This window comes from Apteryx rowi, unplaced genomic scaffold (assembly GCF_003343035.1).
Source record: "Apteryx rowi isolate R43461 unplaced genomic scaffold, aptRow1 scaffold_365, whole genome shotgun sequence".
Taxonomy (NCBI): domain Eukaryota; kingdom Metazoa; phylum Chordata; class Aves; order Apterygiformes; family Apterygidae; genus Apteryx; species Apteryx rowi.
In genome coordinates, this window is record NW_020450141.1 from 574,639 (window position 1) to 585,990 (window position 11,352).

The 11,352-nt window shown below is 35.9% G+C and overlaps 1 protein-coding gene across 1 annotated transcript; it reads right to left on the minus strand.

Annotated features, from left to right (window-relative positions):
- Nucleotides 1–2,621: 2,621 nt before the first annotated feature.
- On the minus strand, nucleotides 2,622–9,376 carry SLITRK6 (SLIT and NTRK like family member 6). Its single transcript, XM_026073301.1, has 2 exons — nucleotides 8,826–9,376; nucleotides 2,622–5,283 (listed from the first exon to the last, which is right to left on the minus strand). The coding sequence occupies exon 2, from the start codon at nucleotides 5,266–5,268 to the stop codon at nucleotides 2,746–2,748; it is 2,523 nt and encodes an 840-aa protein (XP_025929086.1). The 5' UTR covers nucleotides 5,269–5,283; nucleotides 8,826–9,376; the 3' UTR covers nucleotides 2,622–2,745.
- Nucleotides 9,377–11,352: the final 1,976 nt, after the last annotated feature.

The window sequence follows — 11,352 nt, forward strand, 5'->3', positions numbered from 1 at the left end:
TAACTGTTAGCAGCTAAGCAAAGTGTCATCTGTGCCTGCGGCAATTGTCTTCAGTGTGAAACTATTTCTCTTAAACCTAAGTCAGAGGGCCTGAATCATCATTTCCCTGGATCTTGGCAATTGCAGGATAAATTTTTTTACACCCATTTCTTACTAATGTAAATGACTACTCAAATGAAAGACACTGAAATACTAAACCCTGTCATCATGTACCATGGACATTTTTTTTTTCCTCTACACTAATTTGAGATCTCTAAAAGTCTAAAAAGAACAATATTCTGAGGCCTGATTCAAAATTCAAAGCTTTTTAATGTCATTTATATTAACTGAATTAAATTTTTTATTGGACCTTAATTATTTCAAATAATAAAGTTACTTAGATGTTTTATGGGTGGGATTTAGTTTTTTAAATATAGGCATCCAGTGTCATTTTAATTCTCTAAGCTATCCCACCTGTGCTCCAGTTGTGCCTCCAGACCAGGGCATGGGYTTCCATATTCTATGACATGTCGTGTCCATTCAAATGTCTTGAATATGCAAGGACTTCTAAAATAGCACTAGATACCTAAGCTAATATAGTAGAATTCTCCACTTTGCCTCACTCTTATTTGCACTGGTAATTCTTAGTATTACCTTTAATTGTCAGGAATAAAGATAGTAAGGAAACAAATACATGGTAATCAGGTTTACTGTTCCTAATCCTCTTATATACACAGGTTTTCTAAACTAAATTATTCTCAGTCATAGAAAGAGGAAATAGTACTTATTCTCCAATTACTGAAATTTGATTCTTGGAAGCCAACAAGTTTTACTGTCATAGCAAAGTGATGGCATCTACAAAACATTAATAAGGAAGTTGATTTGTTAACAGGGACAACATATGGTCAGATCCTCAGATAATAGAAATTAGGATAGCACCGTCAGTATCTCTATGCAAATTTGAAAGAACTGAGAATCTGACTTTCATTTGTAGTATAAGAAGAAATTCTGTCAGAAACTTATATACAAAGAACACGGAGAATGTTTGTATATACAAATAGGTAAGACACCAGCAGTAAGCTGAACTAAAGAATGTCTTTTTGCTTTGAATTTATCAAGACTTCAATGCTAAGTTTAGCACGCATACATAGACATGTAGTAATTAAGCTGATCTTTAGCTCTACAAATTTAAATTAGAAAAAAAATTGTTCTTCATGCATAGTCAGTTTACAAAAGATTTGCTTAGAGGAAGATAAATGCAGGTCAGAATTTGTGTTTTGGCACTGTGTCAGTCACGCACAGAGTTTGAATGGCCTTACTGCACACTGAACAAGATGCTTCTGTCCACATGACAAGAGTGAAGACCCTCGTGTTTAATTCCCAAACAGTTCTAAACTTGTGCATGCAGGAGTTGCTGCCTTCTTTTTAAAAAGTGACCTCTAAGATAAAGACATTTAAAAAAACCTTTATTTCATTTTCACTGATAGAGAGCAGTTCCTTGATTTTCTTGAAAGGCAGCTAAGAATAAGCTTGTTTTCTTGCAAGTTGAAGAAGAAAAAAAGATTACAAAATTATACAGAATAAATACTTAATATAAATCTAGCTAGATTTCATAACAAAAATAAACCTGCAGTGTTCTACCTTTTCACCTATTTTTTTCTCGCAACACTTTATTTTCTTCTAATTTCTGGAAAATATAGCATATTTTTGTACAAACAAATACTACATACTATTACTGTTCTTTGCATGTGTGTTTTGTTGTGGTTATTCTGTTTGAGGGTTGCTTTTTGGTCGTGTGGGGAAGGAGCTGCTTTTGCACCTGCAAGTTCCTAGCCAGAGCAAACTCATTTCTTCCAAGAATATTTAAAGCCAGCACAGAAGTTATTCATATAGATAGATAGATAGATAAAAATCAAACTTATTAAACACAGTAACATATTTACAGCTGATTCTCAGTAGCTTTTCAAATTGCCCAGGATTATGAATTGAAACACCAGTGATGCACAATATTTTATAGCAGCAGCATAAGAGAAGATTGTCCAAACTTAGGTAAAGCTATCAGAGAGGAAAAATAGCAGAAGGCTTGCTTTGTCATTGCTGTTGGGTAAACATAGTTATGTATGTTTTCCTTCCACATACTGATACCGAATGCACGTGATGAAGTTCCGTGTAAGATACTTAAATATTTGCAGGCTCTGGGTGCATATGCCAATATTTTTTCCTTTTGTTTTTAACTGCCATTTAGTATGACAAAGTTTCAATTCCTTTTGTATTTATTATAATGGTATGTTAGGTGTGGTTGTAGACAATGTTCTTGTATGTAGTGCATGTACTAATCCCTAACCAATACACACTAACCTTATAACTACAAATACAGGTTTGTTTTGTTTTGTTTTTAAAATAATCCAATTAAACTGAGGGAAAAAGAAAGAGTACAGTTAACAAATATTTTGCCATAAATCAGGAACAGAACAGAGAGTGCCATACAAACCTTTAAAAAAATCTAGAGGAATATTGCAATATTGCAGTAAGCAATCTTCCTCCCACAGTTCAATCACACAGAGTTCATGTTTAATTTGGGGTGAGACATTGCCTGCAAACATCCCCATGGCTTCCCACAGTGATCCCTGAGGTTTTTTTTGCTAGGATTACTGCTGTGCTTAAGTTCTGACTGTTGACGTGTTATTATAAGGCACTTTTATTTACAATGGTTCCAACTTAAAATAGAAATACAGAAATTCAGCCCCAGCCCACTGTATGTTTGCTTCATGTTTGCTGCTCCAAGACTTCCAGATAGTCAGGCTCAGCATGTAAGTTAGCTTTGAGTTCAAAATACTCATTTTTAGTCTGTTCTAGGAAAACCTTTCTTGGTCTGGAATACATTAGTGTCTCCATTAACTTCAGCTCCTCATGTGTTCCAGGATAATGAACCTCCATGTCAGGTTGGAGCTGGACAATATTTTTCCTTAGGTACTCTGTGATACCTAGCTGCTGCAGTTCTCTCTCTTTTTCAAGAATGTTTCTGTACAGGGAGCTGGCATCCTGAAATGACAGAAATTCAGCCGACTGATCTGTAGCCTTGTATTTGACATTTGCACCTGTAAGAGGTGAACCGTTCTCTCTTTCCAGGAGACTTCTGCGGAGATGTTTGGAATCATTGTCTTCCTTGTCATTTCCCTCCTCCTGTTGCTCAGTATGCTTGGGGCTGAAGGATGGGCTACGATAGACCTGAACCATGGGAGTAACCATACGCTGCTCATAGAGAGCTGCAGCTGGGCGCTCAGTTGTGTGATGTGTTGTCTTATGCCCATACATGCTGTACTGAAGGTGAACTGGGCTACTATCCCTCATTTGTTCATTTGCTTGTTTCTTTTTGCATCTTCGCCGTCGATGCAGAACAAGAACAACTATTCCTGCTGCACAAAATACAATAGTTATAAACACAATTAGGAGTCCTAGTATTAGAACAGAAAGTGGGACAGCACCCGTAAGGGACCGCAGGATGGTGTCTGCAGCGGTGGTTGTAGTAGAAGAAGTTGTCACAACTATAAAGCTGGCATGAGTTGGTAGTGCAGGGCTGTTTATTAAGCCTGGACACAAGACATCACTGTTCAGGGATTTCAGTTCTTTTTTTGCTAGGTGTCCTGGAGATTTACAAAAAATGTCACCCATCATTGTATTCTTACTCAGCTTTTGTATCCATTTTTGCAGTCCAACTGAATCACAAGTGCAATCCCAGGGGTTGTCTTCAAGTTCAATTTGTACCAGCATATCCAGTTCATCCAAGACATTGCTCACAGGCAAATGAGCAAACTGGTTTGTTTTCAAATTTAATCTGGCAAGTGGGACCCCTGAAAAGATATGGGGCGGTAAAGTCTGTAAAAGATTGTTATTTAAGTAGAGAACCTTAAGTTTAGGCATTGCATTAAATGTCCCTGGCAAAACTTCTTTGATGGCATTATATTCAAGGTACAAGTATTCGAGGTGCTGAAGACCAAGGAAGAGATTCTGACTTAGCTTTGTAAGGTGATTGCCATTGAGATATAATTTCTGCAGTCTAGTCAAATTCATAAAGGATCCTTCTTCAAGGATTTCAATACGATTGTTCCCCAGATGAAGCATTTCCAGGCTGGCATAGTCCACAAGATCTGATTTCAGTAATGTCTGAATAATATTTCCAGCTAGAATAAGCTTTTTAGGATTTGGAGGTGGAGGTCCTAAGTCAGACAAGCTTTCGATATTTCGCTCCTGGCAGTGCATGAGAACTCCTGAGAGTGTATGGCTGGTGCAGTGACAGGGGACAGGACAATAGATTCCTGGAAACTGAGTAGTTGGATTTGAAGCATGAAGCACAAAACTTGGCTCTTTAGTAGGAGCTTTCAGGATAGGAATCACCTTAGTTGATAGGCGACTATCACTAATAGAGGTGGTTACAACCAAGGGCAGTGATCCTGAAGGATCTTCAAGTTCATTGACAGGATGAGTGGGACAAAGTGATTCTTTTTTCAAGCGGCTTAAGATGCTGCCTTTGATAACTGAAGGGCTATTGCACACAACATCACCTATTATTGACTGGGGAGGCATGTTTTCTAGCCATATCTTCAGCTGAAGCAAATCACAGTTACAAGCCCATTTATTGTCTTCCAATTGAAGATCTAATATTCTACCAATGTGCTCTAGAAAGCCAACATATGGCAGTGTCTGTAACTGGTTTCCACGAAGATCTAAATGGGTCAATGGCACAAAACGAAATATGTTAGGAGGAAGATATTCAATCGCATTATCATTCAAAATAAGCACTTTGAGCCTGTTGAGCTTGCTAAAGGCACTTGCTTCAATCACTGTGATGAAATTGTTGTCTGCTTGAAGAAACTCCAGATTTTCCAACCCATTAAATGTATCTTCTTTAAGTATTTCTAAAGAATTGTGATTGATATGAAGTTGCTTAAGAAGTCTGAGACCGTTAAAAGCCCCAGGCTCAATATCTGCAATATTATTAAATCCAAGATGTAGAGAGATGGCACTGGCAAGGCCAGCAAAATCATTCACACATAACATATTCAAGCCATTGTTTAATAGATTAAGATGGAAAGGCCGTGATGGTGGGACATTTATTTCTGATATCATCTTGATGCCTCTTTCTTCACAGTTTATAATCATGGTATCATCCTTTTCTTCGCAGGAACACAAACTCTGACAAGATCCTCTGGTTGAAGAAAAAGAAGGCTGTGACTGCGAAGGATCAGATGCAACCAGAACTGAACATAACACAAAAACCCAGAGCTTCATCTTGCCCAGAAGATTCTGGAAAAAAAAAAAAAAGGAAAAAAAAAGGAAAAAAAAAGGGAAAAAAAGGAAAAAAAAAAGAAAAAAAAGGAACAAGGTCATAATTTCATTTGGGTGCAGGGGCAGCAGGAAAGAAAAAAAGCAATAAACATTTCTACTACTTGTAAGTGAGCTGTCCCAGCTTGTGAAACTATTATATCTTGCAACACATTTGAATGATTTTCTAAGAAGAGAAAATATATTTAGTTTAAGCTATTGAATCAAGCAACACAGTCAAAGGGAGAAGTGCTTCAATACTTCATGCTGCTACACCAAAGTAGGAAATAACCAAGAATGTGCTCTCTTTATTTATATACCATATGTAATGTTTTGCCACTAGACAGAAGTAATAAGTTACTGCCTCAAGCCGCTTATATCAAGGATAACATAATATTATAGATCATCACTTTTTTATCACCATGTAGCACTGCAAATTTGAGGGGTCCTTTGCTAGGCTCAACTTAACATTGTCCAGCTACTAAGGAGAAAAAGAAAGATTTGGTTTGGTTTAACAACATATTGTGAACAAAAGTTCCTTCAGGTAGCATAGAGGGAATCTTTCCTTTGGTTCTGCGGYGTGTATGTAAATCAAAAGGTATTGTCTCTGCTGTCCTTGTACCTCCAAACTGAAAAGGAAGTAGACAAATTAGTGTTTTCTCTTTATTTAAATTTTAATGTATATGGTATATTTTGTGTATATTTTGTGAGAGTGGAAATGCTACACACTCCTTGGTAGTGGAGTAACATGCTTGTATGTAATATGCACATAAAATTATCAAAAAATAATAAAAAATTATTAAATCCAAGGTGTAGAAAGATAGCATTGGCAAGGTCAGCAAAATCATTCATGCATTAGCAAAGTCAAGCCATAACATAGTCTCTTGTGTACACCCTAACTGTGTACACAGCTAACCAAGAAGAAAAAGAAGAAGAATTGACAATGCAGTACATATCAGAAGAAATAGGTAGGCAGGGGACAAACAGGTTTTTGGACAGGAATCATTAGACTCCTTTCAATTATTATGATCATTAATTACCAGAAACATTCTAAAATGTACATAGAATTAACCTTGCCTTGACAGTTAAAAATTATCACCAGTATCCTCTGTATGTTATGTAACAAATTATCAGCTTTCAAGCCATTTGGTCTCAAACTGAAACGGCCTGAGAAAGACATCCTAAGTGTACAACTATGAAGTAACAAGCACAGTTTGCATGTTTAAGTCAAATATGTGTTGTCATTGGTTTGAAATTAGTTATGCTGCACTCTTTATTTGAAGATTCTATATTTCTTTCTGTCAAGGCTGTCTAATTAGCAAGAACAAAGGTATTTTGTGATATATGAGATGAAGTGAAATCTCTGTCTATAATCTTGTAATAAAATAAATATTTCCATGTTTGCTAAAAGAAAAAATCTTACAATGAAATGGATCATTTAAAACACAAAAACTTTTTGGGTGCACTATTTACTCTAGGACGGAACAAACCAGGTTTGTTAAGGGATCCATCTAATAAAGGTCACTTGATCTTTCAGAGTAAGCTATTGAAATATGGAGTACAGAAAGTCACCACACAGTTAAGCTGCCAAAGTGTTAATTTCTGAGCGATGAGGACCCTTTATAAGAATCTATGCAATTAAATGCGCAAACATTCTTACAGTATGGTCATATGTTTTGGCCTCTCATCAATATTTATTTTATTTATCAGGCACTTCTGTTACTTTTACTAGCAACACAACTTCTCAAGGCTTCCCTCACAAAGGGTTGCAAGGATTTATACATTTAAGCACCTAATGCTCTGGTATGAGTGTTTTACATACGTGCACACACACACACACGCACACACACACGAAATCCAGCAATTATGTGCATAATGAATTGTACCTTTCACCATTCCTGATAACTGGGAATAGATGTGTCAATTTAGAGGCAGCAAGTGCTATTCATACTGTGAGAAAATTTTCTTGTGTCCTACCATAGTTCTTGAACACCAGCTGCCTATATTCAATGTATATAGTCTCTTAAATTTTAATCCCAAAAGTATTGGATAAGACACAACATGCCAAGACATTATTTTTAAATATTCAAAATAAAGCTAGAATCATAATATGCTAGATATTTATTCATGCTTTATATGCAGCAATATCCTTTCCAGTGACCTATGGTGAAAAATGCAGACTCTTGACATAGATGCCAGCTTCAAATCTACCATATGGCTAATTAGACTTCATTTTTATACTCTTTTTCTCCATTAGAATTCCATCTTAGATCTGCATCAAATTCAAACTGCACTTTAAAAAGGCCCTAAGCAAAATTAAAGGGAAAAAAAAATTAATCTGAAAAGCATGTTGCATTCTAGTACATATTGAAAAATTCATTTATAAAAATGAAAGCCCTCCTCTCAGAGATGAAAGTAAAAACATTTGTAACCAATTGGAAAACATTCCCATTTTAATCATCATCATACTTCTGTGGGCAACACTGTTAGAACTCTCTCTCTCTCTCTCTCTCTCTCTCTCACACACACACACAGACACACACAGACACACACAGACACACAGACACACATACACACACACACACACACACTCTAAAAAAAAAGATGCCTGGAACTTCTACACAGACCTAATAGGAGAGTTGTATTCTTTTTTTTTTCTTTTTTTTTTCTTTTTCTTTTTTGTTTTTGTTTTTGGTCGGTACACTCAGGAATATGTAATGAAGGTCTCTGTGGGCTACAGTTGTGAAATGAAAACTACTTTCAAGTAACAGATGCTCAACATTTAACTGAAAGAATTCATAATAATAAAAATAATAATAAAAGGCTTGACAGGGCTGACCTTACTTCTGTTTCATGTGGTGAGGTTTTTCAGGAAATTCTACATGGTAACTTAAGTTTGTTGCTTTTATCTGCCTTCATATAAGTCATTACTAACTGCTTGCATTAACTGAGCTTCTTGTGACATGAATTCTAAAAGACTAAAAAAGTCACAGTCCTTTCCACTGGATGAATTTCAACACTTTCAGAAGTAGTCACCTTATGGTAAAGGCATCGCATGCTTGAGAAGTGAAAATCAATACATGTTTTTTTTCAAATATTGAAATAGCTTTTTATTGTGCATCGGTTTTTCATTCAGCTACTTGGAAAAAAAAAAAGTTAATTTCAAAGCCCTCATCTAGAAACCGGTCATTTCTAAAAGCCTTCAAGATTGTCTGTTAAATCCTGGAAGGAATCACGGTCATATGATGCATTTAAGACCATTCTTACACTTCAGAAAATAAAAACAAACACCCACTCCTCCCCCTCAACCATGATCTCAAATCAGCATTTCCTTAATACACACATTCTGCTATGCAGCTATACTGTTGGCAGATTGAATAAATGCACCTGGCAGACTGTTTGAAATACAGTATAAACTGCCATCATTTAACAGAAAAGTTATACAAAGTCATGCAGAAAAAAAAAATAAACCAGTACTGAGAAATTAATTTCTCACACTCTAAGCTAACTGGAATCTTTCTTACCTGTACAGCAGTAACACTCCCTGAAGGGATCAGTAATGCAGTTAGAGCAGCTGTTTCAATGCAATTTAATTTTCCCCTATGAAAAATGCACACTTTCTTCTGAGTTTCACTTTGCTGCACACTCTGGTAAAACTACAATTCCATAAAGTTAAAATCCTTGTTCAGAAGACAGAGTACAGAGCGTTCAATTGAAAAAATCTTCCAGGCAGAGTGCACATTAGAGTGCACATTAGACCATCCTGTGAAGCAGTTGTCCTTTTTCCTCAATTAAAATTCACAGCATACTTCACAGCTATGCTGACTTTTCTGTATATAGTTAACTGTTTACAAGCAATTTGGATGCAGTAAGCAAACAAGATGGTCAGCAGAGCTTGACTTGATCACTCTTGGTTTGTTAAATTTTTAGATCCAAGCTGCTTCTATGTTCTCTCTGCTCTTTCTAGTCTTTCTTGTTAGCTCAGTTTGTTATTAGTCAGATTGCCAGGGGCTGGGAGGTAGGCGTAAATAAAGAGACTTCTTGGCTTTTGACTCAGCCTTTAAGCCCTTCCCCATTTGAGAGCTTTAATCTGCCAGTGTCATTTAATACAAGATACAGCTCCACCTTGAGACAGATCAGCTCCTCCTCCTCCTGCAATTTGTCTCACCTCCTTTTTCCCTTATCTAACTGAACCTCTGAAGGTAAAATTCAGCTAAATATCTTGTAGATTACTTAAAATCTATCAAAGGCTGATTTTACAACACAGTAAACATCTCCTGCAGCTTTTGCAGTTTGTTCTGATAGACAGATATTGCATTTAGTTTATATCTGCAAATGCTTGCTTTAAAACCTGAAAACGGTCAAGCCCAAATACACTCAATACCACAAGGGAAACCTTGTCCTCTGGAAAATATATCCATCACAATGAAATGAAGGATTATTCAAATGTATAAACAAGGCAGTACAGCTGTCGGTCCAGTCCACCCAGTGTGACTGGGGTAGGGATGACACTGTCTGTACGGTTGTTTTATATGTTTTAGTTCTGAAATAAAATAAATCATGGAGTATTTGTGTTTATGCTCATACAATGACTGCAGTCAGTCCTTTTCAAAATTTCCCGTCTTGTTTTTTAGGAAGAGAACTGGATTGAATCTAATTGTCTGTTTTACAGATGTTAGCATAATGTGTTGGTATCTATACATGTGAGATTATATTCTGTTTGCATGAAATGTTGCTTTGATAAAAAGAGGTCTGTTGTGGGGGTATTCTTAAAGGCATGTATTATGCTTAAAGTATTATTTATTTTGTGGTCACAGACAAGTAATTAGTAGATACTGTGGGACTCCCAGCAAAATTGTTCTGTCATCCAAGGCACATTTTCTTACTCCCTCCTGCACTACTTAGGCTGGTTTTATGTGCTGCAAATGCTACTTCCTTGTCCATCCACTGCCAAAAACCAGCAAACCCTTTTGGTGAGCAACAGCAGACCTGGTGCTGAGGCATGTTTATCCCATACAGCATTCTAGTTCTGCTTTGTTCTTCTTAATGTGTCTTTGTTTAGGGTAAGGATTGTTTATTACAGTCTCAATACCAGTCAGATTCTCATAACTTGTTTTGTGCTGACAGTTCTTCAAGTGCCCTCATTGATCTTAGAAGGGGTATGGTGACGTATTGTTACGTGTGATGAAGGCTATCAAAAATCTTTATATATACCTGTATACATATATATATGCACACACATACACCACATACACACACACACACACATGCATACATACACATATACATATATATGTTTGGTTTATTATAAGTTCTTTAGTGCTTCATTTTGTAAAGATAAAATATGTAATTTAGCAAAATAATAAAGACAGATAAAATATTCCTAAGCAAGTCATCTCAACTTTTTTTGTCAGAATAACAATAATATGTTTTCCATTCATTTCAACACATCACTTATTTGATTGTATTTTGCTACTTTTAATGAACCTTGCAACTCTGTCTTGATTGCAGAAGTTTTACCATTTAGGCTCAGAGATTCTCAGCTACCTGTGACAGGTCAAATAAATCATCTTCTTTATTCATTTTGAATTTCTGAATTGTAAATCAGGTTCTTCCTAATTTTTACCAAACATTTTACATGTACTTACACTTATTTTGTTGTTGATTTGAGTAAGATGGAGAAGTATCTGTATATACAGATATTCATATCTGAAATGAAAACAACTTTGCTCTTTGCTTTTCAGTTAACATCCACAAGAGTAGGACTTGATCACAAAAATGTTTCCAGAAATCAACTATTAAAAATAGGAGAGTATTTCTAGGCATACATAATTTAAAAATAGTGAGAATGGTTATAGATAATGTATGCCATTCCACAAACTGCAAATTTACCAGGTTTATAACAGTATGGCTATTGACCGTTTTCCACAAACAATTTTAAGAATCATTAAGCAGGTTATTATAAAGAATCTGATTCCACAAATGCATCAGCATGGAGAGTCTTAAACTGACATGGAATTTGCAACCTAAAAATATATTAGTTATAGTGAA